This window comes from Typha angustifolia, chromosome 4 (genome assembly GCF_048772165.1).
Source record: "Typha angustifolia cultivar Huaian chromosome 4, ASM4877216v1, whole genome shotgun sequence".
Taxonomy (NCBI): Eukaryota; Viridiplantae; Streptophyta; class Magnoliopsida; order Poales; family Typhaceae; genus Typha; species Typha angustifolia.
Window position 1 is genome coordinate 1102765 of NC_133242.1, and position 27906 is coordinate 1130670.

The following is a 27906-nucleotide window of genomic DNA, read 5'->3' on the forward strand; positions in this document are numbered from 1 at the left end:
TACCAATTCAAGTAGTATGCTTGCAAATTTGAAATAAAACAAGACTTCTCGTAATCAAATATTAAGATGCCACTAAGACTTGGAATATAAAAATATTATTCATACTCGGAGAAAGATAAATAAACGCCTTACTTTTTGAAGATGCGAACGGGATTTTCCAGATTGGAAAGGACTTTTGACTATTGACTTCTGAGTCCACTCATTGTCTCATCGTTAGAGACTCTTTTGACTACAACTTTCGCAACAGAAATACATACCAAATTCACAGCCTCCTTATCTGTCCGCTTAAAAGATAAATGCACTCAACTGGAAGTTAAAACACGGTAATAATATCGGGAATAATATCTCTTTTTTTTTTAATTCTTTTTCACAAAAAAAAAATAATCTATTTTTTTTCTTTAAAAATATTAGATTAGGCGAAATATCCTCCGAAAATAAGGGCTTAATTTATACTATCATCAAAATACAAAATACTCTATTATATTTTAGAACACGAGTATAAGACTCTCTGTTGACTCCGGAGATACAATCCATCCACCGTGGCACCCAATGGAACGTGTACGAAACCCTACGGCCACGTGATGACTGCGCACCGCGTCCACCGTCCATGAGCTAGCCCCATTCTCCCGGATCCCACCTCCCACGTCAGACACGGGCGCGATCAGGAGCCGTCCGTCCGCCCGCCCTTCCCATTCTTCCCCTCCCCGTGGGCCCAACCCGACCCGAGAATCTTCTTTCCTCGACAAAACCCCATCGGACAAGGCCCATTGGCGGCCCATTTGGCTTTCGCTATAAATAATTGGCCTGCTTGCTTCCTACCTTCACTCCCCCCCCCCCCCCCCCCAACTCCCAATCTCTCTCTCTCTCTCTCTTTGAATCGTTCTTTCTACTCATCTAAGCTATTAAAAATGGTGGTTGTCGTTGTCGTTTCCACTGCTAACGAGTCCACTACTCTCCTCCACTCGGGCTTCGCCAAGGTCGGCGATGACGTGGCGCCGGCCGATAGGGTCTACGGACGAAGGTTTGGCGAGAGCGATGACGACGACGATGACGACGATAATGATGTAGCCCCCGCTGCATGATGACGATGATGATCACACTTTTCACATATATAAATATATGCATGTATGGTTATGTTAGGTGCTTTTAATAAGATGTAGAGAGAGTTGTATTAGTATTCTCTTGAGAGGATAAGCAGTTTTACTAATTCATAATATATATATATATATATATATCTATTAGTCTTGGCATGATATGTTAATGGCAACAAAAGGAATATATCAAACTATAGCACATTCTCAAATATTATTGATATTTCTCATCATTGAATGTAGATTTTGGCTGAATCGTTTCTTGATCCCGAGCTAATAATAAATTGCTTTCAAGGATTATGAAGGGTAGAACTTGCCTGGAAAGCATGAGTTCCTCCAGAAGTGGCACAGTATTACATGCTTTTGTTTCAGGAACACAACAGTTTTATTTTTATTTTTATTTAAGAGAAGCTTCCTCTTTTCATACCAAGTTCTAATGTTGTAACTTTGGCAACTGGATGGCTTAAAACTTTAAACCGGTAGATAATAAATTAATAATCTGGGGTTGAGGTCAGATTTTTTCTCGGAGATAAAACTCCAAGCCATTTATGTCGTCGAGCTATAATAACAAACTTTATTCGATAAAGATTATATATTTTTTTTCTCTTTTTTTATTTATTATTATGAGTCCCCAAGTTGAGATGTACACTTTTGCATATTTTATTTTCTAATTTTAATTATAAATCTAGGTAACTTTTATGAAGGGTTGGACATCTAGTAATTGACAAAGAAAACTCTAGAAGTACTAGGAGTAAATATCAAAAACTAATTGTTATGTTTCTTTTTCAACTTATAATACATGAGTATGTATAGATTAGTAATCATAAATTAAAACAGCAGAGTTAAAATATTTATAACTCATTATGATAGTTAAATACTAAATATAATATGTGAAAAAATATATTAAAATAATTACCTAAATAGATGCATTATTCTTGTTATTACTCACTTCCGTTCATTTATAAGAATTATCTTATCTAATACTTTTTAATCCATTAACCATTTGGATTAAGAGACCTTTTATTTTAAAATCTATTAATTTTTTAGTCTATGTAGTTTGAATTCAGATGGACGTCAGGCCCAATAAAGGCCCATTAACTCTCAGCCCAACTGGAATGGTATACATGGCCCAATTGGAATGGGGAATTGGGGGGGGGGGGGGGGGAGTAAAGCTAAGGAGACGCTTGGTTGCTAGATTATAAGTAGAGGGGCGTTTTGGTCTTTTTAGATTTTTTTTTTTGGGTACGACACATTTTAAGAGGGTCTAAGTGTAATTTTCTTCTGTAAAAGAATTGATAAAAAATACCCTGTATTTTATTTTTATTACCGTCTACACCCAACCTTATATAAATTTATCATTTGTCACCTACATTTTCAGTTTAATCATAAAAACTACTATAACATTAGTTTATTTACCTGAAAGTAATTATATATATTTAATCTAACTATATGAGTAAAATGGCCAAAATACCCTCGTGACCAAATTAAAAAAAAAGCCAAAAGTGGGTTGCGACTAGGTCAAAAGGTAATTTAGTTATTTAAATTTTTAATTTTAAAATTAATATAATATTCTTTATTTTATGAGATATTGTTAGATTAAATTTAACTCAGAGTACTTTTAAGAATTAATTTTACAGATAATGCAGGATATAAATAATAATAAAATTAAAATACAAAATATTTTCGATCAATTTTTCTTTGTGCAAATACCCCTATACTGTTCATTAATAAAGTATATCTTTTATTATTATTATTATTATTATTATTATTAAATTTTAAAATAAAGTATATCTTATCGGGTCTCAGAATCTGATCCTGTGCTTTAATTTATATTTTTATATTTATTTCTGAGAGACAATTTGATGCTGTACTTGACCAGGAAAAGAATAAGATATAATTTATGCGCAACCTAACGATAACGAAGGCATAGACGCGTGGATAAGAGATCCAGATAAAGATAATTTTATTCCAAAGTTTCTACTTGCGAAGCTCCACTCGGCGAATAAAAGTATGGATAGACTTTTGCTGGATTATTGAAATACCTACGACGTGGTAAAGGATAAGTTTATTTAATTCTCATGGCCCAATCCGGCTCGCGTCCGCGTAATCAAATAGGGGCAGGAATAAAGGTCAACTTATTCCAGCTTGGATAGACTCCTTGAATACTAATTTAACTGCTAAATTTAAAATATTCAATTATTTTAAATAACCTTATTTTTATAACCGTCAATCTCAAAATTTCTATTATGTCCTCTATATTATTTAAGGTATCTTAAATACTTAGATTTTTATTACCTTTTTTTATTCACAACTTATTATATTTATTCTTAAGTCTCGAAGAAAAACTATACGTGAAAAATAGTAATAATTAGAGCGAGTCTAAATATAATTATTTCTATCATTTAAATATTATTTTAAAGTTCTTGAAGAGCCACAAAATGATCACCAGCATAATCCAAGGACTCCAAGATTGATCCAAATCATGTCCATGCTTGGAAGAGTCCAAAGTTACATCTACAAATTTGTGACACCTCCCAATGCGACATGCACATAAAAACCAAGCAATATTAATAGTTTAATAATAACATCAAATGCTCCAAGATGCATGGCACTTTGTCCATGCAGTATGTACACCTCCCGACCCCCCCCATGCATGATTCATTGAACAATGTACTAATGGACATAGGACAGAGGACATAGGAGCCATGAATGCTCATGTTGGGAAATGTTATGGCACCCCATGGATGCATGCGTGAACTGAGGGAGTAAGTTGCCAACTTCCTACGTGAATGCTGCACCGATTAAAACTGTCATGTGGAGTCGTTGCAGACTCCTGCAGCCGTTGTTTGGGACTTGGAATTTGGGTCAGAGCAAGTCCCCGGCCCAAGTAGAGATCGGCATTTGTCTTCTACGTATATTCGTCAAAAGGTTTTATACTTTGTACATGGACACTTTTTTAAGTTACTTTTTGATAACTATTAACTTAAATTTAGCAGTTGAAAAGAAATAGATACTCTTTTGTAGGATTTTATCTGTACTCTTGCAATTAGTAAATTGTGCTCCAATTCTTTTTATTTATTTATTCATGTATAAGTATAGATTTTATGTATCATTTTTAGCATAAATTATAAGATATTTGATAACAAATATTAAAATATATATATTTAAAAATAATAAAATTTTTAAGTTGCGGTTTTTATGACCAAGTGTTTGAAGGTGGTTCTATCGTATTAGGATTGAATTCGACAAGTAGCAGTATATTACATGTTTGGATGAGCAATGCCTTATAAATATAGTCGTGGATATTGACCGGTAATTTATGAGAAAATTTTTAATGTAAAAATTCATATATTTGTGGTTACCTCTCTACTCTTTATTTTTTTATATTATTATATTAATAGTGCCTAGTAGATTCAATCTCCTAATGTAGTTTATAAATCTTCAGGTATAAGGTAAAACAAATATATACAAATAAGAATAATAATGTCTATTTACATTTACCTTGTTAAAAGATTAACTCTTAATTATGTTTTGATGAGAGAGATATATGCAAATATTGTTTTTGGAAGGGTATACAAGAGATTTAGAGACAAAAATCCTTTTATCTGTTATTATTTTTCAGGTGAAGAAATAGTGAAATAAATATTAGAATATGTGCTTTTGCTACTTCCCAAGGAAAGAATAAAAACATCTTGAATAACTGTTCGGTTATTCTTGATTCAATAATTTTATTGCTTGGTTGGAACCTGAGATGCCCTTTTATATATATATATATATACTCTTTGTAGTTTATAATAGTTATATAACACTCATGCAGATAGAAGAGCTATAATAAATTTAAAGAGCCTACGTGCATTACATTTCGTGCTTAGCTAAGTTAATTATTGCATGCTTTGAATTGATTCCGATGCAATATAAATATAAATATATATAAGATTATATAAAGGAGCGGATGATCGAGTTATTTGGTTATCCTTTCCGGTAACAAATTAATCCCTCTCAGTATCTGCTACCCTGATGCTCTGAAATGCCCACTGGATTCAAGCATATCCTTCCTACCCATAGTGGATGTGGAATAAAGACTTGCACCTCCGCTGTTGCTGCTGCTGCTGCTGGTAATTATTCTGTAGAGATTAATTATACCTAAAACTCTCTATACATTGAAAACGATATGATGAGTATTTTATTATCAACTTTTTCTTGTTATTTATCTCTGAAATGATGATGAAAACAGTCAAACGGATAACCAGTGAATGAGAGAGGAGGCTAACAATTGGAGCATATTTTAATTACTCGTAACAGGGTTTAATGAGAATTATTAATAGTATGAGCATGGCCATGGCCATGGGACATGCATAAATTTCAGACGAGGCATTATTTACTACAAATTTTATATGGATTCGATAACGACGTCACGTCCCCTTCTCAACCCGAATCCGGTTTATGGCTAAAAACCACAGTGCGCGTCAAATCGAACAAACCCACAGTCTCGTTCTTCGCAAGTGGAGCACAACGACACCCGGAGAGGAGAGGAGAGGAGAGGAGAGGAGAGAAGGGAGGAAGAAGAGAGGAGAGGTGAGGAGAAGAGAGGGAGAAGAGAGAAGAGTAAAGGGAACTCTATTTTAATGGTGGACTGTTAGCGAAGTGGAGGTGGAAGAAGAACCGAACCGCTCTTAGAGGAAAAAGGTTGGTTCTTGCCTATTGCCTGCCTCTCTCCCCCTTTCCACTTCCATAAAGATGGGACTTTGCCTTTCTGGGTGGCTTCTTTATGAGCTTTCTGATGTGGGTTTTTGTTTTTTAGGAGATTGGTTGCTATTTAGTGGCTGCAGGAAACCATTTATCGTCCTCATCCGTTTGATCTGAATTCGTGCTGTTCTTGCTGCTCTTCAAAAAGATTCTTCTTCTTCTTCATCATCTTCTTCTTCTTCTTCTCTTTTTTTAAAAAAAAGGAGCAACTTTCTTTCGAGTAAATTATCCCAAATTCTTTGTATGTTGTTCATTCGGAGAGAGAGGTTTCTCCTTTCTATGCTTCTCCATTTGTAATTATAAACAAATTTGTAGTCTTGATACAATTTTCTTTGTTTTTTTGTTTTTGAAATCATGCATTGAATTAAGTATTAAGTCTTTGAATTATAGTTGTTCTCATTTGGGGATTCTTTCTTTTTGTTTGTTTGTTTTTTGTTAGGCTCCTCTAGATTATTTGGCTCTGTTCCATTTGATCCTTCTTTTGGAATTTATAGTTTTTTGTAGACCAAGTTTTTTAGTCTGTATTCGTCGCACTGCAATTTATCAAGAGTACCAATATATAGTTCTCTTTATTCAGTTTTTATATTCTTTTGTTGTAACTGAGCATGGTGTTCTTCCATTGGATCCTAATCTTGGTTTGTTCTGGTTTCTATTTATCTGTAGGAAATGAAACCTCAGGATCGATGTGAATATATATCTGTTAAGCTAGTTCTTCCTGGAATTGTCTAACTGCAAATTGTCATTGTTTGCTGTCGTAATTCTGATATACCTCTGGAACAGAAGCCAATATTGGTGATGAACCAATTTGTTCCTGACTGGAATATGGAAGACGACTCTAGATCATTTACAGATCTTCTTGCAGTGTCGAATCAAAAGAAACCTATTGGGTTAGCCTTCCTTAACTTGATGGTATTCTGCATATCGAGGAAAAAGAATATGTCGATTTATTTATTCTAACACTTTATACTCTCTAATGTCATGTTTCCGTCGCACAGGCCGGATAATGAGCTTGTTGAACTCTTATGGCAAAATGGGCATGTTGTTATGCAAAGTCAGACTCATCGGAAAACACCAGCTGCAGCCAGCAACCTCAGACAAGTTCAGAAAACTGAGTCAATATTAAGGTCAAGCATGGCTCCTGGGAACACGAACGGTCTGACTCAAGATGAGACTGCATCATGGTTTCAGTACCAACTTGATGATTCATTCGAGAAAGATTTCTACTCAATGTTCTTCTGTGAAATGCCAAATGCAGAAGCCACTGGCACTGATAAGATGAGCAAGGATGCTGCTTCAGAGGACGGGAGATGTGCGATTGTTGGTGACACAAGTGAAGGCAATGTTTTTACTGCATCTATGCCTCAGCAGTCCGCTTTTCATATGCAAGAAAAAATGATGCCTTCTCCTAAATTGAACGATACGGGTTCTAACCATGCTCCAAGCATAGAGAATGACTGTGCCACTAACTTTTCCCACTTCTCTAGGCCACTGAAGGCTGACGTGGGATCATCGAACCGTCAGTTGGAGGAGAAGGGATCAGGAAATAGGTTTCACATTGGAGCTGTAGAGTCCTCCTCGATGATGACAATTGGATCAAGCATTTGTAAAAGTAACCAAGTTCACACACAGGCCGAGCGAAGCCATGTTATGAGCAATGATGCAGCTATTGCTGTTTCGAGAGGCTTGAAAAAGGATGTTCATACTAGGTTGCCCTCTGAAGGGATGAATGCAAGCACTTATGAAGCCACTGCCACTTCATCATCAGGTGGGTCTGGTTGTAGTTTTGGAAGAATGGGACAACAGAGCACAAGCAACCAGAGCAACAAGAGGAAGGGAAAAGAAATGGAAGAACCTGAAAGTCACAATGAGGTACTTGTCTCTTTGTTAAGCCAAGTTTTCAATTAAAAGGAGTGTAAATAGGAGCAAAACGGGCACTCTGTTCGGATTTCATTTTTGTTATCTTTCTTCCTCAAAGAAAGAGAAAATAATTTATAGAATATGTTATTTGCAGGAAACTGAGTTTGAGTCCATTGAAGCAAACAAATCAGCTCAGCGCTCTTCATCTACACGCAGAAGTCGTGCTGCTGAAGTTCATAACCTATCAGAGAGAGTGAGCATTTTAGAACTTATTTCTTTAGAGCATCCTGACTTGCAGCTCATGTTCTTACTCTTATCTCTTTTCTGATGTAGAGAAGACGGGACCGAATTAATGAAAAAATGAGGGCATTGCAAGAGCTCATACCTCATTGCAACAAGGTACAATGTCTTGATGGTGCAGGAAATCCTACAGTATCTGAAAATCTAATAGCAGTGCATTTATCACGTTGTAACTTTGGCCAATTATTACAACTTGTTGGCATCGCTTAATTTTCCAATCTTAGACCATTATCTTCTTTCTACTAGTAGCATCAGACATGTTATTTGTGTAGAAGTAGCTGAAGCACAAAATCTGCATAGATTTCTCGTGTTACTGTCATTTTCTCTATTCGTAATCACTGATATGGTTTTTGCTTTTTAGGCTCACGTCCATGCTAATGATATAGTAATGTTCTTATTTCAGACTGACAAAGCGTCGATGTTAGATGAGGCAATTGAGTACTTGAAGTCGCTTCAAATGCAAGTCCAGGTCAGAAATCATTTTCTGTCCTTTCATACAGAGAGTGGTTATTTACTAATCTGATGTCTATTAATTTGTGATTACCTGCACCTCAGATTATGTGGATGGGAACAGGTATGGCACCAGTTATATTTCCCGCTGTCCACCAGTACATGTCTCACATGGGTATGGGTGTTAATCCTGCCTCTGTGCCTTCAGTGCAAACTCAAGTTCAACTGCCAAGAGTACCATATGTCAATCAACCTATGGTTTCAAATTCTATGGTAAATCAGATACCACAGTGTACACCTCCAGCTCTAAATGCAGCTAATTTTCCAAACCAAATGCAAAATGGTCATCTTGCTGAATCGTACGCACGTTTCCTTGGTCTCAATCACATGCAGCCAGCGTCTCAGGTTTGTTGTTCAGGTATTCTCATTGTTCGGTTTCTCTCTCTTATTTACCACAACATTCTGACATAACTTTATGCAGGCAATGAATTTCTATACATGTGGACCTCAAATGGTGCATCAGAATCAGACTGCAGTTGCTCCTAGTAATGATATTTTACCTACTTCGGGAGCATTTCCTCCTGAAAATACACAAAGGGACAAAACTAGTAAGCAATATTTAAATAGTATGCATATAAACATTTCTAAAGTTATTGGGCATAAATGAAAAACTATTTTCTTCTAAGAGAAGGGATGTTTCTTAGAAGTAACATGAAACATAGATAACCTTTTATTCTTGAGCAATAAGTAATAAATCTGTTACAATGACATGCTTGACGCAAATCTTTCTTTATAACAAAATTGCGCGACATAGTTATGAGCAAACTGATGTTATATGTATATATATATTTTAATGGATTCTTTATTGACTCTAAGATGTTATCTGTTGCATTCTTGAAATTTTGTATGGATAAGTAAAGCTGCCTAGTTAGCATCCTAAGTCCTAACTTTCAAAATCTTTGCTTTAAGTATCTTTTCTCGATGTCGACAGGTTAACAAAAAATACTTCATACTTGGAGGCGATGTCTCACAAGTACCTGCCGCTTATTCTTATGTTCCTGATGAAGACAAGCCACTGAGATTATGTTAAGCAGATCTCCTGATGTCGTGTTTCAAACTTGGGAGCCAAATTATGTGTAGCTTGTAGTTTAAGCTACCATTATTTTTATACACTTGGAAAGAGTGTGTCTTCTGTGAGCTCAAAATGCTCCAGATAATGACACTGATGTAATATCTTATTAAGATTTCTGTGAGCTCAAAATGCTCCAGATAACGACAATGATGTAATAACTCATTAATATTTCTTATAAATTTTTTTTTGTTTTTTTTTGTTTTGGCCCTTATGAACAGAAAATGCCCTGTAAATGTAAAAATTCTATTTGTGGATATATTCTCATTATTTGTACAATTTGTTTCTATATTTGAGAACCTCATCACATCCTATCTAGTTTTTCTGTGAACTGACCTTCAAGATCAGAATCTCTGAAAGATTGGCATGCCTTGGACTCACTGAATTAGTCTGTCAAATCCCATTTCCAATTTTACTTGGTCTGTCTAGGTGTCTGTCAACAATTGGATTGGTCAACCTCTTATTTCTTCTGTGACTTATCTCCTCATTCATTCCATCTGAAACTTTCAATGGTGCTTTCCCTCCTTGTTCCCTTTATGCTACTAGCCTCCTGCCATGGATAAGTTTCTTTTCCATTCAAAATGTATGGTTTTATCCTTCTAGGAGGAGTTTTTGAGTGTCTGTTGTTGGGTGACCAAGTAGGCAGAAGGAAATAATATAATTGCACACTCTGTCAGTACAGCCACATGCATGCAGGTCATGTTGCCATTCCTGGACAGTCCATAATTTAGATATCACATTCATAAAATTAATCATATCTTAAATACTTAATCCCCCACACTTTCTTTTCCTTTTATAGGGGGAAAAACACACACAAGCTGTATTTGATGAACCAGATCAATTAAAAAATTGCCCACTTGCTCATCTGCCATAAGCTTAGTAATGCAACATGTTGGATGCTGAACTAAAAATAAACTGGGCTGTTAGAATATAAAGAAAAAAAAAATCATATTACAATATATGAAACAAGAAAGAAAAGTCATAATCGGCTCTCAAATCATGTTGAATCAACAACTACACTAAAAACTTAAGAGTTCGCTTGGTTTGAGTTCAGAAAGGGTCCCTGAATTAGCTCAAGGATCCTTAACTTGGTTTAGTAACCAAATACTTTTTTTTTTATACCTAACTAAGTTCACTGTTAAAAAAATCAAAACTGAAAAATGATACTAACTAATGAAGTTCGAGGCTTAGTCTCAAACCAAACAAGTCCTAATAGACTATACTATTAGAAAAAGGTAATTTCATTCTTTCATACTCTTAACTAGAGCCATAGAGGCCCTAAAATAATAAAAAGAGGAAGAAAAGCCCTAATATGCTCTGATATCATATTAGATCTACAATTACTCTAAAATCTTAAGTACTGTTAGAGAACAGAAATTTTATCCTTTTATACTCTAACTAGAGCTGTAGAGGCTCTTTATGATAGCCTATGTTAGTCAATTTTGAAGCATCTATCAAATCTCTTTAGTGGTAGATAGAGGCTGTGAGAATGTTAATGGAGGACCCACAAAGAATCCAAACACTGAATGATAACCACAACTCTCTCTCTCTTTCTTGAGCAACAGACATAAAGTGGGGCTGCAGACAGCTCTCTCTCTCTCTCTCTCTGTTCCCCCTTCTTTTTCTTCTTTCCTTGATGTTTAAAAGCCTAAAATTGCAAGTGGTAGGGCCCTTTAGGAACATGGCTTCTGCTCATGGATCATATCTTTCTAAGCTTTCCCCTGTATCCACAAACTGGATCCTCTATGTTCATTGGCCCTCAGATTTTTCTATTCTTCTTTCACTATCCAAAGCTGACCACAACTATTTGGTGGTCTTATAGGCTCCAGTGGATTAGCAAATGATTTATTTTGTGCTAATCATTGCTTTGTTCTGATTGATAGAAACATCTGCAACTAAGTGATATGCTTCTAAAATACTTGATTGACAAAAAGATGCACACTTTGTTCTGTCTAATGATAGATTTGTAGGATATATATATACTAGTAAGTGCTATGTTCTTGCAATCACTTTCAGTCAATGCGTCTCAAGAATGGTACTGAATCCAATCCTATACCAACATATCTAAAAGGAAGATAAGTCCAACATCAAATTGCATGCATCTTTAAGGCACTTAACAATGACAAGCTCACAGGGACCACATTCTTTTCAAGATATGTCTTATCCTTTGGATCATCAAGAGATTGTAGAATAAGTTTAGCTACCACATAAAATAAATTTAAAAGAAACATCAAAGTGGTTGACTAATTTGCCACTAACATTTTATTTGAAGCTAGTGATACATAGGTTATGGTAAGCAGGTTCACAGAGATATGGAAGTATGCTGAAAGAATAGCATACTTGGTGATATGAAAATTTATTAACAATGCATAGTTTAGAAGCCAAGCTTCTCTCTACTGGTCTTCTGCTTTGGGATTTATTAACCTCTTTGGAGACTTGGGCTGCTCTGTGACCTTCCCTTCTCTTGCAGGGCCATGGATGAAATCCTCCTCCATGTTTCCTTTGACCTAAGAATCTCTTCATGCATGGCATCACAAAGCTGGTCATGGCTGATCTGACCAACTAACTAAAACCATCAAATTAAAACACAAATTAGCCAAGAGTTTGCAAGAAACAAAAACATTCCATACAGAAGTGGCCTGCTTTTTATCAGAGGACGACACCTCACTGCAGCATTTAGCTCATTCAGTCAATAACTCAACCACCTTACATGCAACAAAGCAATTAATAATGATAGGCAGTGCCAGCTTGATGCAAGATGGTGTAACAAATGCTAATTTAATGATCTCGTTGAGACGATGACTGATGGGCCTAAGAATGCCCTTCATTGATGAGCTCATAAGTAGAAATACAAGGGACAATTACATCTAGACCCTTTCAAATGTTTGTTTGCACTTTTTCGCATATACTCTATTATTTACTTTTCCTGACGTATTGACCTTCTTAACAATAGAAAACTTTTAAAATGTCCATTTCCGTTAGTTATCCGTTAGAATTTACTATTAGAAAAATAGAAATATGAGTGTCATGTGATCAACTTTAGTCTCTCCAAAGACTTTTAACACTTATTTTAGGCTCTTCAGAAAGAAATAGAGAAAAGTAGATTGCAACATGGTGAGAGATTTTTTTTACAGTATAATTATCCCTTGAATTAAATTAGCAAATTGTATCAAATGGGAGTAAAACCTGGAGAGGAGAAAGAGGATAAGAGTAGGAGACCTTAGGAGTATCAACATCATGTTGGTGGTTTTGGTTGGTAATTTCTTTAATGAGCTGGGCTTGGCCATCTTCTTCTCCCCTCACAGCCTGGGCCATCTTCTTCTTTCTCTATCTAGACTCTTTTGTCTATGTAATTAATAGGAGGGGGGAGAGGTGGAAGAAATAAATAGGGAGGTGAAGTCAACCAACCGACCCTGAAAACCCTGTGGTGTTGGCAAGTGGTTGACCATTAGAAAGAGTCCTTTAAGAGGGTTGACCGTAAATTTCTTTTGGGAGGGGGGGAGATTTTTGTACACCAGAATTTTTTTGAGAATAAGAGAGACTTGTTTACAATAAAAGGTAATTTTATCAGGAGGAATTTAAACTTGAGAGCCCAATGGGCTTATTAGCCTAAGCCGGCCCATTAGCAAAATGAAAGGGACAAAAAATTAATAAGTGGCGTCGCCCGGACTCGAACCGGAGACCTTCAGTGTGTTAGACTGACGTGATAACCAACTACACCACGACACCGTTTGTGTAACAAGTCGCAATACAAAATATAATTATCCTTGATCTTTTCCATTCACTCCACTTTAAGGGGGTGAATGTCAAATGTTGTACCAGAGTTTAATAAATTTTTCAAAATTTTGTATTTTGTAGGATCTTTCAAAAAGTTCGATGAAATGACAATTTTTTTTTATCATTTATGAGCCATAATGCTAGATATAGACTAAATAAATGGTCAATTCTTTTTAGATATAGAATCATTTAGATCCTATTAAATTTTAGTCAAATAGAAGAGTCATATTACAAAAAGATTTCTCATGTTAGATAGATTCCATCCTTTTCGAGATGCGGCAAAAGATAGAGATAGAGTCGACAAGAATAGATTGAAACCTCAGTTAGTGTGTAGGGCATGAATGGATGAGTCGGCAAAGTAACTTTTTCATGGTAGGTCAATCGATTCTACAAAGTCCTAAATGGCTGGTGCACCAAACTAATCAATAAATTTAGGATTAGATACTGTATCTATTAATATAGCACCTAGAAAATCTAACCAAACAATATTGAAGTTGCTTATTATTAACTTCTTTAGCTTGTATCTACAATTTTGAACTTAGTATTTCATTTTGCAACTAAAATAATATAATTACTATGAAATCTTTGTTGCAATCGTAGTTATTATTAAAACCAAAATAAACTGAGGTTAGACCGGTAAAACGGTGAATCGACCATCAAGAATGTTTAATTTAGTTTTGGGATAAGAAAAGCAATTGATTCATTATTTAACCAGTGAATCATACAATTCAGATAGGTTTTTGCTAATAGACTGAGCTTCTCTTTTTTCTTCTTCATAATTGCCTAGAGTAATGATATTTATTGAATAACCAAAGATTAATATAAAATTAGAATTGAGATATGGTTTGGTAAAGTCATGATTTTATGTACCTAAAACTAAAGATTAATATAAAACTAGCTAAATAATAGAAGAAATACAATTACATTGCTTTTATAGATATTTTTCAGATCTTAGAATTTTCTTTAGAATATAAATGAATTGACTACGATAATATTATTTTTCTTGCTTGTTCAACAACGGGGTGGTGGCGCAGTTGGCTAGCGCGTAGGTCTCATAGCTTGATTGAGTTATCCTGAGGTCGAGAGTTCGAGCCTCTCTCACCCCAATTTGATCCCTCGATGGACAGAGCAGTGAAGATTACTTGTGCGCTCAATATGTGATAGGTTGGGTCCATCACAGCCGTCTGATTCACAGACGATACCAGCGCATCTGAGCTTTGTCTCTATTTTTTTTTCCTTTTTTTTATTTAAAAAAATGTGATAGTGGATAGTGGATAGTATCATACCTACTAGTACCCGTTTAATTTGATCCGTTTCCTGCTCCCATCCCGAGCATAAATAGCATCACCGAGTAGCTCACACGAAGTGGCGAATGGCCGCCTACTTCGCGCCCGTCGAAAACCTCCTTTCCCGCCCACTCCACTCTCCAATTACGGTGGGAGATCGGAGGGTTTCCTTTCGTCTCCTTTCATCGCGTAGCGAGCGATTCCTAGCGATCTAGGGTTTCCTTCTTCTGAATCGGGGAGCTAGGGTTTCGACTCCGATTCGATGGAGGCGGTGGTAGTCGACGCCGGATCCAAGCTTCTCAAGGCTGGGATCGCTTCCCCGGATCAGGATCCCGCTCTGGTAAGAGCTTCTTTGCTTATCCCGGTCGGTGTCCTTTTCTTAAATTTTGGTACTTTTATTGAATTGATCGGTCGAATGTTTCGCTTGGAGCAGATAATTCCGACGAAGATGAAGCGGGTGGTGGAGGAGGGAGAGATGGGCGATGGAATCGAGGAGGTGACGGTGGATCCCGTGGTGAGGGGGTTTGTTAAGGACTGGGACGCTATGGAGGATTTGCTGAGGCATGTGTTGTATACGAACATTGGATGGGAGATTGGGGAGGAAGGGCAGATTTTGTTTACGGAACCACTGTTTACTCCAAAGGTCTGTGGATGGATTATTCTGTATGCTTCTGTTTCCTTCCTTGCGTGCAGCTTAATCAATTTTGCTTATTTTGGAAATGATACTCTGCTGGCAAAAGTTGTGGTTTTTAAAGGTGGAAATTGTCTTCTCCACATAGCATTTGATTTATCTAGCAGACTAGGACTAGTTGTTGTATACAATGTACAATCAGAATGGTTTGTCAGATTGATTAACACATATATGTTCTGTGAGGATGTGTTTTAGAGTAATCTGCTATGTTATTTTGGTGCATCAAGATGTCAATTTGTGTAATTTTGCTTTGTCCTTCTTTCCTTCTTGCAGGCCTTCAGGGAACAGCTGGTGCAGCTGATGTTTGAGACATTCAATGTTTCGGGATTTTATGCTTCTGAACAAGCTGTACTATCGCTTTATGCTGTAGGGCGTATCTCGGGATGTACTGTAGACATTGGGCATGGGAAGATTGGTATGTTTCTGAGACTGGCTTTTGCTTTTCCTCTCGTTTTGGATGAAGGTCAAGATTTGTGATAGTTTTGTTTTGTCACTAGGTTATATTCTCTTTCATGTAAGTGTACTAGAAAAGTTCAGATAATATTGTGATCACCACAGGAAACACATCATATGAAATCATAAATAGGTAGGACTGTTGATTTAAACACATTGCATGGGAACTACGGATGCAGTGATAAACTTAGAAGCTACAATTCAAAACAGGCTTGGATAATTGATTCTCATTTATTCTGATATACTTGGCAGAGACTTAGTACTTCTATTATAGAAGATGCAGTTCTATATTAACAATCTTTGTCACTATATCAGATATTGCACCAGTTTGTGAAGGTGCTGTTCAACACATAGCCTCAAAAAGGTTTGAAGTTGGGGGGATTGATTTGACAAACTTGCTTGCGCAAGAACTTCGTAAGTCTAATCCGTCAGTAAACATCGACATATCTGAGGTTGAGAAGTTGAAAGAGATATATGCTTGCTGTGCGGAGGACCAATCTGCCTTCGAAGGGACACGGAATTCATGCCAGAAGGAGAAGCATACCCTTCCAGACGGACAGGTCTGTTTCTGGTTAAACTGTTGTGTGATTTAAATCACGGTTATGCTCTTTTTAATATCTATAAATCAAAGCATATTCTTTAGCATAATTCTTCTTGTACCTTTCTCATCTTTAGTTTTATAATAGTTGCATTGTTTGGATTCTTTAGCATAATTGGTCAGTCAAGTTTCACATGACAGAAACAGTAATCACATTTCAATATGCCTGCTAAGCAACTTGTAAACTGCAAAATGTAGGACTCAGACCTATCCTAACTGAAGATTCATCCAGAGTAGTCTGAATTATTTTACAGATCATTGTTTCTGGCTGTGTACTAATTTTCTGAAGGTTGCCATCCCCGTTTACTTTCAATTTGAAAACTGTGCAACTTTCTGTGCGTTGCATTGGATTAAGATGAAAATAATATATAAATTGCATCATATTACTTTTATCTTAGGCCAGGCACAGGCTTTTGCATACCTGGAGTGACTATTATAACCAAGTTTTTAGGTGATAAATCTGCATGTGATTTCTTTAACTTTTGCATACCTGGAGTGACTATTATAACCAAGTTTTCAGGTGATAACAATTGAAAGGGAACGATATATTGTTGGTGAAGCTCTATTCCAACCATCTATCTTAGGTTTAGAGGAGTATGGAATTGTTGACCAGCTAGTCCGAAGCATCTCAACTGTTTCATCAGAAAACCACCGTCAGCTACTTGAGAATACCGTGCTATGTGGTGGTACAGCATCTCTGACAGGTCCATTATCTTTTCACTGTACCTGGATGCCTCAAATTCTTGCTTATAGACTTTGAGTATTGCTCAGGAACATGGCTTGTTCAAAATTCAGTTATGAAAAATGTATTGCATGCAGATTTTTTTAGCCATGATGATTGTCCCTTCTTGTAGAATGACCTCCATTTATTTCTTGAACATGATATGTTTTGTGTGAATACTTCTGTTTGCCTTCGTTCAATTGCTAACATTGTTCAGATGAAACTATGTTACATTCTGCATTATCTCGAGTCTTGTATACAAATCTCTCTCTCTATTCCTTGAACAATATTGACCCTCACATTGCTGATAAATATATCGGAAAGTTGTTACACCTAATTAGTGGTCTTCCCATGGATGTGGAGAATTGGCTTTAATCCTACTTTAATTTTCTATTCTTCAGGTTTGGAAGATCGCTTCCAGAAAGAAGCAAATCTATGCTCTTCATCCGTCCGCCCATCTCTTGTAAAGGTATGCAACCTAGTATGATACTTAATTTTTATTAAGCAGCAGTTTTTGGTTGGTTTTTAGTTTTAACACCAATGCTTCTTTCATTCTTTCTAGGCCCCTGAGTACATGCCAGAGAACTTGGCAAAGAACTCAGCCTGGATGGGTGGTGCAATATTGGCTAAAGTTGTTTTCCCTCAGAACCAGCACGTCACAAAGGGAGACTACGATGAGACAGGGCCTGCCATTGTTCACAGGAAGTGCTTCTAAGTTAAAAGTTCTAACAGTAGCTTAGCCTGGTAGTCTTGGTAATTGTAGACCAACATACCAAGTTTTTGTCTTTAATTTAATTAAGATGCTTGTCTTTCTTCAAGAAGTCCTCTTACAACTTAATGTGATGATGTATTCCACTTGAAGAAAATCTATTTACTGCTGTCCTTGTTGTTATCAACTCTTTTTTTTTATTAGTGAATAAAGCAATGGTATTTGGAGTTTAATATTAAAGCTCCAAATTAGAGTCAGAGACCACACTGAAGAGGAAAAGGAAGGAAAGAAAAAGCCGACAAAGACACCGACATGTTGGATAAAGCACCCGGATAGTGGCGTGAAAAAAAATTCTATCCGTCTGGAACGGGAATAGATTGGAGACTATTCCACATGTTCGATAGCGACCAACGAATCTCTCCAAAAGCGCTCGTGTTGGTCCCTCACGTGATTCGGCGACGATCTGCATCCAGCCGCCGACTTCCGCCGCAGGACGCCACAATTCATACAGTTCAGGATGCTCGCCGACAGGACTAATGATTATGGAACCTTTTTCCATATGGAAATTGGGATGCTTTTCCTCATGCCAAAAAAAATAAAAATAAAAATAAAAAATAAAAAATTAGCTAATTTGTGATGTAAATTTTCCTTTCAGTTCTCACTACACTCTTAGCCTCTTTCTTTTTTTGTTGGCTTAGTGCATAAACTAATAATTTGTATGGAATTATATTAGATTTATGCTTCCTATTTGGTATGGGTTAATATATGTAAGTAGGGGATAAATAGGGGGCATAACTCATAAGCGAAAGATTAAATCCAGCTAATAATAGAGTCCTATCTAATGCAAAGATACTCAAAAGATGAGACAGTCACTATAGACAGCAGTAAAACTGAACTCATGTCAGACACTAGCGTTACATAATGGTCCAGAGAATCCAAGTTACATCCAAACACTCTCAGACAAAACCCAGTCCAATAGACAGCTTGAGGAGGGTAAAAAAAAAAATTATTGAAAAAGAAAATAAAATAAAATAATAAAAGAGAGAGCCAAAGGCACTCCATTTCTCTCTCTCTCTCTCTCTCTCTCTCTCTCTCTCTCTCTAAGACCAAGGAGATGCTTCTTCTCCAATTCTTGAGTTCCATATACGACCGCTGTGCCAGCTAAACCTAGCCAGGATTTCCATTTGGAGTACAAGAGAACGTGGGTCTTTAGAACTCTTTTTGTAGGATTTTAGCTGGAGTTTTTATTTTATATTTTTACTAAATTTTTCCTACTTATTTATAGGGAGTTTGCAAAGGAGAAGTCCACTCCTCAAAGCCTGTTTTGATGGAACCACTTCATCATCCCTTCAAGAGAAATTATTTATCTTCTTCAAGAGCTTTTGGATGAATAAGAAGAGAGGGTTTATGCTGCATGGAAAGATGGAAGAAGTGGAAGGTGGTCTTGGAAGCAAGAGGTGAACTGGGTTGTGCCTGGCTCCCTGTATTCCACTCGTGTAGCTGCCAATCTAAACTCGATGGATTGGCTACTGCGATTGGAGTGCGAGGAGCCAAGCAGGACCTCACTCTCTCCTCTCCTCTCTACTAGATTCTATTATTTTTGAACTTATCCTATGACTTTAATTAGTATATCATAGTGCAAGTATTTATGAAGAAGATATCAGTTAGTTGGTAATGTGTAGTCTTGTTACATCTGCTTATAATCCTACTAAATGCTAACTTTTTGGCACACTATATTTGAAACAAGTCCTTTTAATACATTGACATTCCAAGATCTGCACCTGGAATATCATCTATTTCATCTTCCCAAAGAATAGCAACAAGAGGAGATTAGAAGCCCTTTTGAGTTGCACATCATAATAAGAGCTATCGTTTTCTTTCCCACTTTGCACCATAAGCTTACATAATTTTGATATCCACATATCATACGCCAAATAGATTCAGATAATTAAGCAAGGCCCATTCACAGTTATTCAAAGGAAAATCTTGGTTGCAAACGTTTATCCTGTTTATGTACGCAATTGATTGCGGTCTACTCAGAGTTCATAAATACTACATTGTCTCACGTATTAAAGCTCATAAGAGGAGAGAGATATAGTGCATCTTAGATCGAAAGGAGCATTTCTCCACTAACATAACAATCACCAATTTTGTTCCTCCTCTAAGACAAATAATGATGCTACAAATACAAATCAATTGAATATTTGCATGTCTATATACACGACAATCAAATGAATCACAAGTATACAAGCAAGTACATGAAACAACATACATCAAAACTGAATAGAATATACAAAGTCTACTAAACCAAAACAAGTGCACTCTTTCCTTTCTAACATGTTTTGTTGTATCACACATGATCGCCTGATACAGAGAAGGTGGAAGCTTGTGTGGTGTTCCCTGATGACAAAGATGAACCCCCAGGAGACAAGATAGAGGATGTATTTTGCTGATTAGGGTCCTGGTTCTTAATCTTGAGTTGCTTGAAATCTGAGATGAGACCAGGCTTTGTGATCTTAACATCGACACTGCTCTCGCCTGTAAGCATCTTGATGACTGTGGACATTGATGGTCGAGCTCTCGGGGCATCTTGGGTGCACAGAAGGCCAACCTTCAGAAATCTGCATGCTTCCTCAGTATCAAAATCATCGTCCAAGAAAGTATCGACGATCGTCAGCAGCTCACCACGTTCGTATAGCGTCCATGTCTGCAAGACGTGCATCACAATAAAAGATGATTATAAACATCCTATGCAGGAAATTTATTTCATGTTATATGATCTCTGATCAAGACATGGCAAAAAAGGAAATCATGAGAATTAATAGTACAAAACATAGAAACCACAGAGACGTATTAGATCTGCACAGTACACCTTTAGATGTCCTGAATATGCTTCTACAGTTTGCAAACTATTGATCATTCATTGTCTGAACTGTGAATATGCTTCTACAGTTTGCATATAATTGATCAGTCATGATGATGGCATTGTGAAACAGTTGAAGAAAATATATTCAAATTGAGATTTATCGATTTAGATTGTATCCTTCACATGAATCATTATTTGTCTTACAAACAATAATATTGTGGACCCCACTATGATGCATGATGACTTTTAGGTCCCATAATCAGAAAAAAATGTCATTTAGTTCAATTGTTAAGCAACTGCATTTTGCAAATTAGGCTACCCTTACAATATACCATGTGCATAATTCATGTTTGCTCAGGAAATTTGATTATAACTTAAGGAACATTATTTTCCTTTTGATGACTCGAGAATCACAACAATTCAATAATTATGACTGAAATGAAGGAAACCCCTGATCAGCATACGAATGCCATCAACCAGAAAAATTGTCTCCAGGAATGAAGGCATCCCTGGTTGACGACCCAGTTAGCCTATAAATGTTATTTTTTCCTAATATATATATATATATATATATATATATATATATATTAGATTTTTCCCTGATGCAGCAAGACAGAAATGAATGGAGAACACATGGAAAAGATTAACTTATCTATGTCACCTAATGAATAAATTAGAAAATATTAAGCAATGCATGTCCATGTCAATCAGATTATTTGTTAGTTGTTACCCTTTCAAGGAGAAACTGGTCTTCAGGAGGCAATCTTGTATTTGTGTTACATCTTCCGCTCACTATTTCCAGTAGGAGTACGCCAAAGCTGTAAGTATCTGCCTTCTTTGTCAGACGACCTTGAATTGCATATTCAGGTGCCAAGTAACCTCTGGAAAACAATAAGAACTCAATGTTAGAAAGGAACTATGGTGGCAAGGACCAAGGTTTATTAGCAAGCTGCTTAAAAGTTAAAACTTGCACAATTTGATGACCAAACCTGAACAAATAATTTCCATCTAAAAAGAATAATATGCTATGATTTAATGGTCAGATCACCTTTTATCTCTCATGTTGATAATTTTGTACTTTTGTTGGATTTGACACTATAGATCCCTTCTTGTGCTCTTCAAATAAAATAATAAATTGTAATTGAATTAAAGCTAATGCATGGAAGTATCCAACTCACATTGTCCCAGCGACTCTAGTGCTGACGTGCGTCATATTATCTGGAAAGAGCTTTGCTAAACCAAAATCAGAAATTTTAGGGTTGAGATCCTTATCAAGAAGAATGTTACTTGCTTTAATATCTCGATGCACAACAGGAGGTTGGACTTCTTCATGAAGAAATGCAATTCCACGAGCAACACCAATACAGATCCGTGTTCGTGTTCTCCAGTTGAACTGAATGTTATTAAGGCCATCACCTGAAAAATGGGAAGGGACAGGAAACTCTGAATCAAATGCATAATTCAGATGAACCCATTTGGATATAGACAAGAATAATGTTCAAAGATGGCTACATGAGGGATACATACCTAGAAGGGTCAGTGCAAGGCTATTGTTCTCAAGATATTCATATACCAAAATCCTGTGGTCTCCTTCGACACAGCAACCATGCAGCCTAACTAGATTCTCATGTAGTATATTGGAAATCACAGTGAGCTCATTCAAGAATTCTGGCACGCCTTGCCTTGAATCAGATGAGAGCACCTTTACAGCAACAACTGATCCATCCTTAAGTTTTCCCTGCACATCACAAGCTTGATGGTTACTAACTGACCATTTTGGCTGCATGACATGGACAAGCATATGGAGATTACCTTGTAAACAGAACCAAATCCACCCTGGCCAAGTTTATTACCAACCCTAAAATCTCCTGTGGCATTTTTCAGTTCCCTGTATGAGTAAATCTTCCCATTTTGGATTTGTGGAAGATCTGTAATTAGAATCAGCACAGTCAGTAAATGCACACATATGACAAAATCTTCAGCATTACCAGGTAGGCAAAATAATTGATTATAATATATAGGAATGCAATTGGGACGAACTGCATAAAAAATCTAAATAAATCACCAAGTTCAATGGATTCACCTTCCTCACTTTGAGCATTTTGGTGCCCTAAAGTCAATGGCTTTTTAAATATGAAAGAGAAACAATTCATTACTCTCTGGGTGAACAAATATTGAAGGATGCTTCCGAACTAAGCTGAACCTACATAAAATGAACCAGGAGATGGAGTAAGTTCCCTAAACTTACAACAGAAGATTATGATTAGTAAGCTAATAAAATGGCAGAGGAAAACGTCTGTAAAAAAATTATCACTCAAAATATTCATCTTTTTTCCGTCTCTTTTCATTGTTAACGTGCCATTAGACCTCCTTTTCTCAGCCAACCCCCTCAACCCTCTTGATGCCGGCATATGAACCAGTCATTAACCAATAAATAGATATCAAATTTGAACAGTCTAATGTGTTACCATTAGTTATTCTTGCAATATAGTGCTATTGTACTAAGCAAGAATACAAGTTTCAACAACTCACAATGGTGTTAGAAAAGATATGTGAATCAATCGAAGGTGGCTTCTTGCAATTATCATGATTGTCATGCGATTCTTACCCAATTGAATTTTGAATTTGAGACGCCAAAACACAATGTCTGCCTTCCACTCTTACGCACGGTAACCTTTTAATATAATGCCCGAGAGACCAATAACTACAACAAAGAAGAGACATAGAACAGACATACTGCCAGAACCCAGAGAGTAGCCCCCAAATCAAAATTATTCCAATACAATCCCATATGACAAAGATTGGAGACCAAAGCTCTTATAACCCCCCTGCTATTATCTCACTAATCTATGGAATTACTTCAAATGGTTAGCAAAACTACAGATATATCATTGCAGCCATGGGTTCCAAATTTCAACAAAATTTAACAAAAAAGACGAACTTTTTCTACATAATCTAACATTGGGGCCAGGAAACAACACAATTCCATCAACATCCGACACAATAAGACCATCGAATTCGCCGAGAAGAGGGAGATTTACCTATAGATTGATTCGTATAGGCCGCGAGCAGCAGTACGCAACTTAGCGGAGAACGAAGAGAGCTATCAAGCCATGGAAGTAGAGAAGAGTACAAGGATTCAAAGGAAGGCGGAGAGAGAGGAGGAGGAGGAGGAGGAGGAGGAGGAGAAAGGTTGGTAGATTAGCGCGAGAGAGAGAGAGCGACTCGATTCTATGGGACAAGGACTAGAACATTGCATTATTTTAAAAACAGACAAAGAAAGGTAAGACCTTTACATAGCTGACCTTTGATTTGGATGGGAACCATAATTTTGGATAATTTGATATTTGAAGTATATTCTTTTTCTTTTTTTATTTTTTAACCGGAGCCTACCGCCTAATAAGTGAGCTGGTAACTTAGGACACTCTCTTTAATTATGTTGGATAGTGTCTCTAATTTTCTTTTTAAAAAATAGATAGTGGCCGTATTGGTCTTCTCTCCAGAAGGAAGATTAAACTGATAGATTTTTCAACCATAACTAACAATTAAAATAATTTTCTGTTGAAATTGTTAACTTCTATGTCTTGTCCTTCACGTTATCTCTCTTTGAAATATATTTAATATTTAATATTTAATATTTAATATGTAAAAGCGGGCAAAATTGAGATTGAAAGAAACATGAAGACCAAAGGACACGAAAATCTAAATTTTCTAATTAATTGTTTGAAAACAACTTTTGGCCTAACTGCAAAGGGTGTAAATCGCGTTTCTCCCCATTAATTTAAATGGGTTTTTGTTGCCTCGTATGCTGCTGTAGTCTTGCAGGTTATATATAAGTTAAAAGGGGAAACCATTGTGAAGCGCTGACTTCAATTACACTATTATTTCTTCGATTGAAATATACACGTATCAATTAGTAAGATTGGGAACACAGTGTGGATCTTGTGAGTCCAAGAAAAGGGGAAAGAGACTTTATCACATGCAACATAAGTTGACTAGAATTGCACGTGGGTGAGAAATAAATGCAACAGTGTCATTATATGATGCTAAACAAGCCAAGACAATCGGGATTCATATCTTTAACAACATGGACACCAAAATAGAAGAATAGGAATCATGACGTGCCACTGAGAACAGGGCAACGAATGGTACAACAATAGGAGATGTTTTATTTGGTTGCCTGCGCGATCATATTGCTTATAGAACTAGCTTCCTCTTTTGCGGTCTCCACCAATGAATCCTGCAAAGTAGCAACAAGATAATAAGAGATCATGAGCTGTTAGTTAAACTCCAAGATATGAAGCTGCAATGTTTTGATTATATCAAAATCTAGTTGCTATCTTGTTGACATACAAAACGAAATAGGAAAACCGGCAACAGGCACCGCTCATTCTCCCTAAATAATTCAAGAGAAAACCTTCCAGTCTGAACTCAGTAATGGATATGTAATTTCCATAAATATTTCGGCGTGCATGATAAATATATCAAAAGTTGAGGTAAACATGAAAACATCCAAGAGTTCAGGTCAACCAAAATGTCATTACTACCTGTGCAGCTATAAGTCTTGCTACATTTTTCTTGCTCGACTCTTGAAGTTCACCAGCAATCAGAATTTCATCCAATATGTAGTAGGCCTGCACAATTGAATGTTAAGGAAGAAACTATGAGAACCCAACAAGCGTGATAATGATTAACTTTAAAAAGTGTCCATATTCATGAGTCTGCCACCAATAGAGCTTGCAAGATGGAACAGCCTGATCCTACTGCTAGAGAGGCTGTTTTCCTGGCTTCTAAAACATGCCAGCAGGGCACATGATGGGTAGGTAGCCTTATCACCACACTAAGTGATGCCCCCTGACATTAACTTATCAAAAGACAATAGAACAAGAGTACCTTGTGGAAATTGAAGATCAAATCCAGCTCACAAACCTGAAAATGTAGCAAAAAAGTTTAAACATTCTAAGAACAAAAGAATATAATGAAATAAGAATCCTAATATAAGACCATAAATCAAGGGCCTCACACTGCCAAAATAGCGGTCCAGTATCTCAACAAAATGATGAATAATTTCGAGGACCTCTAGCTCATTGTCATCAGGATCAATGCACATGCAAAAATAAAGGCTGGCATACCTGCATGTGATTCATTTGTACATCAAAATAATTGTTCAGTGAATAAAAATTGTGACCCATCATATAGATAACACAGATCTTTCCATGTTACATACCTTCTATATACAACTTTATGCCCTTTCCATTCAACAAAATTGCAGAGCTTTGGCCCTCGTGAGAGAATGACTCCACTAAGCTCTCTGATGACCTTTTCCAAGATGAATAAGTCAACTTAAGATGTTTATAAAAAAAAGTTTTAAAACAGCATTGAAGTTCCACAAATTTATCCTACTCAGCTGTAAAGCAAAACAAAATTGAACTCTGCAACTATATTAAGTAGACTTTATGGACTAGATTCTCAGCATGAGAACCTGCTCACATTGGGGTGTGCAACTTGAACCCAGAGAGAAGGTTGTAGTCATTTACCTAGAAATGGATCACAAAATTTGGGTCATATTGAAGCTTTCAAGTTTGGGTCAGTTAGAAGTTGACCCAAATTCAAAAGGATCACAAATTTGATCTTTGTACAAGTATATATATACATAAGGGGCTAAGGCCTCTCATAAAAATGACAGCAACAATCCTTTAGTCCCAACTATTTTGAGTTTTCTATATTGTGTCTTTCCCTCCATTGATCTCTATTAAGTACAAATGCTATCGTGTTCTTACCGATTCCTCTCTTGCATATCATCATAGACTTTTAAATTTTAATATTAATAAACTTAACATTATGCACTTAAAAATGCCTCTCTAGGTGGATGGTATCATTATTCAAATATATATATATATATATTTGAATAATGTATCTAGTGATGCTGATATATCTTTGCAAAAACAGGAGGAATCAAAATTTTCCATTTCTCATGATCTACATATCAATTTTTCCCTCGCAAGCAGTAACTAATGATATATAGCACACACACAAAACAAAGGTCATCACGCCCAGAAAACAAAAGATAGCAGGAAATCAAGATGATAAATTCGCATAGGAAGCACCTACCTTGGATCTTTCCTTCTGTGCATACGGAGAGTACCATTTTGTCAATCTCACCTTTCCTTGTCTACTGATTAGAAGCACAAAGTTGATCTAGGAGTGGCAGAAAAGGTAAGCCATGTTAAAATAATAAACAGATGATATGAAACTTTCTAAGATCTAACAATGCATGACTATCATTTAGAATGAAGAACCAATTCTCAAAAGCTAGGGCATCAACTTATATCACCCAAAAAGTTGCTTCTCTAAACCTAGATCCAAAATTTAAGCTCCATCGACACCACTACCACTCGCCCCAAGAATTACCGGATCTTCCATAAAAGATCCCACCAGAAGCCCTACATCTTTACTGAAGTTACAAATCTTCTCTAAAATTATCAAATCCTAAAGAGACCATGCCAATATTTCGGCAACAATATAACTGTTGAGATCTCTTAAAAGTCGTTCAACTTTGGAGAAGATAATGTGGAGAGGAGGGTGGTGCGATCATTACCATGGTCGAGAAGTCAGCGGATTAACTCGCCCGATGCTTCTCCACTTCCAAAGATCTCGTCGCGCCGATACTATTAAGCCAGGAAAGAGCAATTAGGAGAGGCGAGCAAGAGAAATGGATCCCAGATCCGGGAGAGCGACGAGAGTGAAAAAAGAGGGGAAAAAAAAATCCATCGGGATAGCAAGGAATAGGCGGCCACCGAGGACTATTTTGCGAAAAGTCTCTTCCTTGTTACATATTTTCATTCCGCACCTCCTTTCGTAGGTATATTCACAAAATACCACCTCCGTAGTCTGTTTGTAAAATTTTCTAATTTGTTGGCAGGAAAGCCCCTCGAACGAAAAGGAGGGAGGGGGCTTTTTGTTAAAATAAACCCGAAATATACCGTTTTAACTTGGGGGGGGCGAAGTCGATTTTTTCGTTCGAGGAAATGAACTTTGCAATAAGGTTGAATATAATAAGGCTATTGCAATTTAGAAACACCATAATATTTCTCATAATTACATAAAATCTCGATTAGAAATAGCACAAGAGATAATATATCAATCCCACACGGCAAGCAACTTTTTAGAATGATTGATCATATGATTTCGTCTAAGGTACAGTAGAACCCTTTTTTAAGTTTAAATTTCAA

The 27906-nt window shown here is 36.5% G+C and overlaps 4 protein-coding genes, 1 long non-coding RNA gene and 3 other non-coding genes across 13 annotated transcripts; 5 read left to right on the forward strand and 3 right to left on the reverse strand.

Moving 5' to 3' along the window:
* Nucleotides 1-5585: 5585 nt before the first annotated feature.
* On the forward strand, nucleotides 5586-9834 carry LOC140758996 (transcription factor PHYTOCHROME INTERACTING FACTOR-LIKE 13-like). 5 transcript variants are annotated; one of them, XM_073095437.1, is made up of 10 exons: nucleotides 5586-5777; nucleotides 6501-6724; nucleotides 6833-7706; nucleotides 7849-7947; nucleotides 8028-8093; nucleotides 8398-8463; nucleotides 8550-8568; nucleotides 8653-8849; nucleotides 8926-9052; nucleotides 9436-9834. In XM_073095437.1, the coding sequence occupies exons 2-10, from the start codon at nucleotides 6633-6635 to the stop codon at nucleotides 9438-9440; spliced, it is 1545 nt and encodes a 514-aa protein (XP_072951538.1). In that variant the 5' UTR covers nucleotides 5586-5777; nucleotides 6501-6632; the 3' UTR covers nucleotides 9441-9834. The 5 variants fall into 5 exon arrangements, with proteins under 5 accessions (XP_072951538.1, XP_072951539.1, XP_072951536.1 ...); XM_073095438.1 differs by having other exon boundaries at nucleotides 6833-6990; nucleotides 7093-7706; nucleotides 8550-8849; XM_073095435.1 differs by having other exon boundaries at nucleotides 5893-6724; nucleotides 8550-8849.
* Nucleotides 9835-13228: 3394 nt separating this feature from the next.
* TRNAV-AAC (transfer RNA valine (anticodon AAC)) lies at nucleotides 13229-13302 on the reverse strand. Its single transcript has one exon. It is a non-coding gene; the product is annotated as a tRNA-Val (tRNA).
* Nucleotides 13303-14369: 1067 nt separating this feature from the next.
* Nucleotides 14370-14456, forward strand: TRNAM-CAU (transfer RNA methionine (anticodon CAU)). The gene is given in 2 exon segments: nucleotides 14370-14407; nucleotides 14421-14456. It is a non-coding gene; the product is annotated as a tRNA-Met (tRNA).
* A 20-nt stretch (nucleotides 14457-14476) lies between these two features.
* LOC140759820 (small nucleolar RNA snoR114) lies at nucleotides 14477-14568 on the forward strand. The gene has a single exon (XR_012104273.1). It is a non-coding gene; the product is annotated as a small nucleolar RNA snoR114 (small nucleolar RNA).
* Nucleotides 14569-14723: 155 nt separating this feature from the next.
* Nucleotides 14724-17978, forward strand: LOC140758998 (actin-related protein 7). Its single transcript, XM_073095439.1, has 7 exons — nucleotides 14724-14976; nucleotides 15070-15279; nucleotides 15601-15742; nucleotides 16096-16340; nucleotides 16899-17082; nucleotides 17501-17568; nucleotides 17662-17978. The coding sequence occupies exons 1-7, from the start codon at nucleotides 14899-14901 to the stop codon at nucleotides 17812-17814; spliced, it is 1080 nt and encodes a 359-aa protein (XP_072951540.1). The 5' UTR covers nucleotides 14724-14898; the 3' UTR covers nucleotides 17815-17978.
* A 905-nt stretch (nucleotides 17979-18883) lies between these two features.
* On the forward strand, nucleotides 18884-20318 carry LOC140759810 (uncharacterized). The gene is made up of 3 exons (XR_012104267.1): nucleotides 18884-19009; nucleotides 19094-19265; nucleotides 20182-20318. It is a non-coding gene; the product is annotated as an uncharacterized lncRNA (long non-coding RNA).
* Nucleotides 19983-23916, reverse strand: LOC140759809 (cold-responsive protein kinase 1-like). Of its 2 annotated transcripts, none has more exons than XM_073096489.1 (7): nucleotides 23716-23916; nucleotides 22758-22871; nucleotides 22487-22602; nucleotides 22202-22412; nucleotides 21853-22090; nucleotides 21405-21555; nucleotides 19983-20515 (listed from the first exon to the last, which is right to left on the reverse strand). In XM_073096489.1, exons 2-7 carry the CDS (start codon nucleotides 22825-22827, stop codon nucleotides 20159-20161), a joined length of 1143 nt encoding a protein of 380 aa, XP_072952590.1. In that variant the 5' UTR covers nucleotides 22828-22871; nucleotides 23716-23916; the 3' UTR covers nucleotides 19983-20158. The 2 variants fall into 2 exon arrangements, with proteins under 2 accessions (XP_072952590.1, XP_072952589.1); XM_073096488.1 differs by having other exon boundaries at nucleotides 22758-22877.
* Nucleotides 23917-24623: 707 nt separating this feature from the next.
* LOC140759014 (AP-1 complex subunit sigma-2-like) lies at nucleotides 24624-27446 on the reverse strand. Its single transcript, XM_073095462.1, has 7 exons — nucleotides 27273-27446; nucleotides 26786-26872; nucleotides 25902-25993; nucleotides 25698-25806; nucleotides 25568-25603; nucleotides 25222-25308; nucleotides 24624-24914 (listed from the first exon to the last, which is right to left on the reverse strand). The coding sequence occupies exons 1-7, from the start codon at nucleotides 27273-27275 to the stop codon at nucleotides 24843-24845; spliced, it is 486 nt and encodes a 161-aa protein (XP_072951563.1). The 5' UTR covers nucleotides 27276-27446; the 3' UTR covers nucleotides 24624-24842.
* Between the last annotated feature and the right edge of the window lie 460 nt (nucleotides 27447-27906).

Excerpts from the sequence above, each read along its gene's own strand:
- LOC140758996 (XM_073095435.1), top strand. The coding sequence starts at position 6,633 with ATGAACCAATTTGTTCCTGACTGGAATATGGAAGACGACTCTAGATCA. Across the intron at positions 8,094-8,397 it reads TCATACCTCATTGCAACAAG|ACTGACAAAGCGTCGATGTT; the intron begins GTACAATGTCTT and ends TTCTTATTTCAG. Across the intron at positions 8,464-8,549 it reads CGCTTCAAATGCAAGTCCAG|ATTATGTGGATGGGAACAGG; the intron begins GTCAGAAATCAT and ends CCTGCACCTCAG.
- LOC140758998 (XM_073095439.1), top strand. The coding sequence starts at position 14,899 with ATGGAGGCGGTGGTAGTCGACGCCGGATCCAAGCTTCTCAAGGCTGGG. Across the intron at positions 14,977-15,069 it reads CGGATCAGGATCCCGCTCTG|ATAATTCCGACGAAGATGAA; the intron begins GTAAGAGCTTCT and ends CGCTTGGAGCAG. Across the intron at positions 15,743-16,095 it reads CATTGGGCATGGGAAGATTG|ATATTGCACCAGTTTGTGAA; the intron begins GTATGTTTCTGA and ends TCACTATATCAG.
- LOC140759809 (XM_073096489.1), bottom strand. The coding sequence starts at position 22,827 with ATGAATTGTTTCTCTTTCATATTTAAAAAGCCATTGACTTTAGGGCAC. Across the intron at positions 22,603-22,757 it reads AAATGCTCAAAGTGAGGAAG|ATCTTCCACAAATCCAAAAT; the intron begins GTGAATCCATTG and ends TTCTAATTACAG. Across the intron at positions 22,413-22,486 it reads GATTTGGTTCTGTTTACAAG|GGAAAACTTAAGGATGGATC; the intron begins GTAATCTCCATA and ends TGTGATGTGCAG.
- LOC140759014 (XM_073095462.1), bottom strand. Across the intron at positions 25,807-25,901 it reads CATAAAGTTGTATATAGAAG|GTATGCCAGCCTTTATTTTT; the intron begins GTATGTAACATG and ends AATCACATGCAG. Across the intron at positions 24,915-25,221 it reads CAAGACTTATAGCTGCACAG|GATTCATTGGTGGAGACCGC; the intron begins GTAGTAATGACA and ends GCTACTTTGCAG.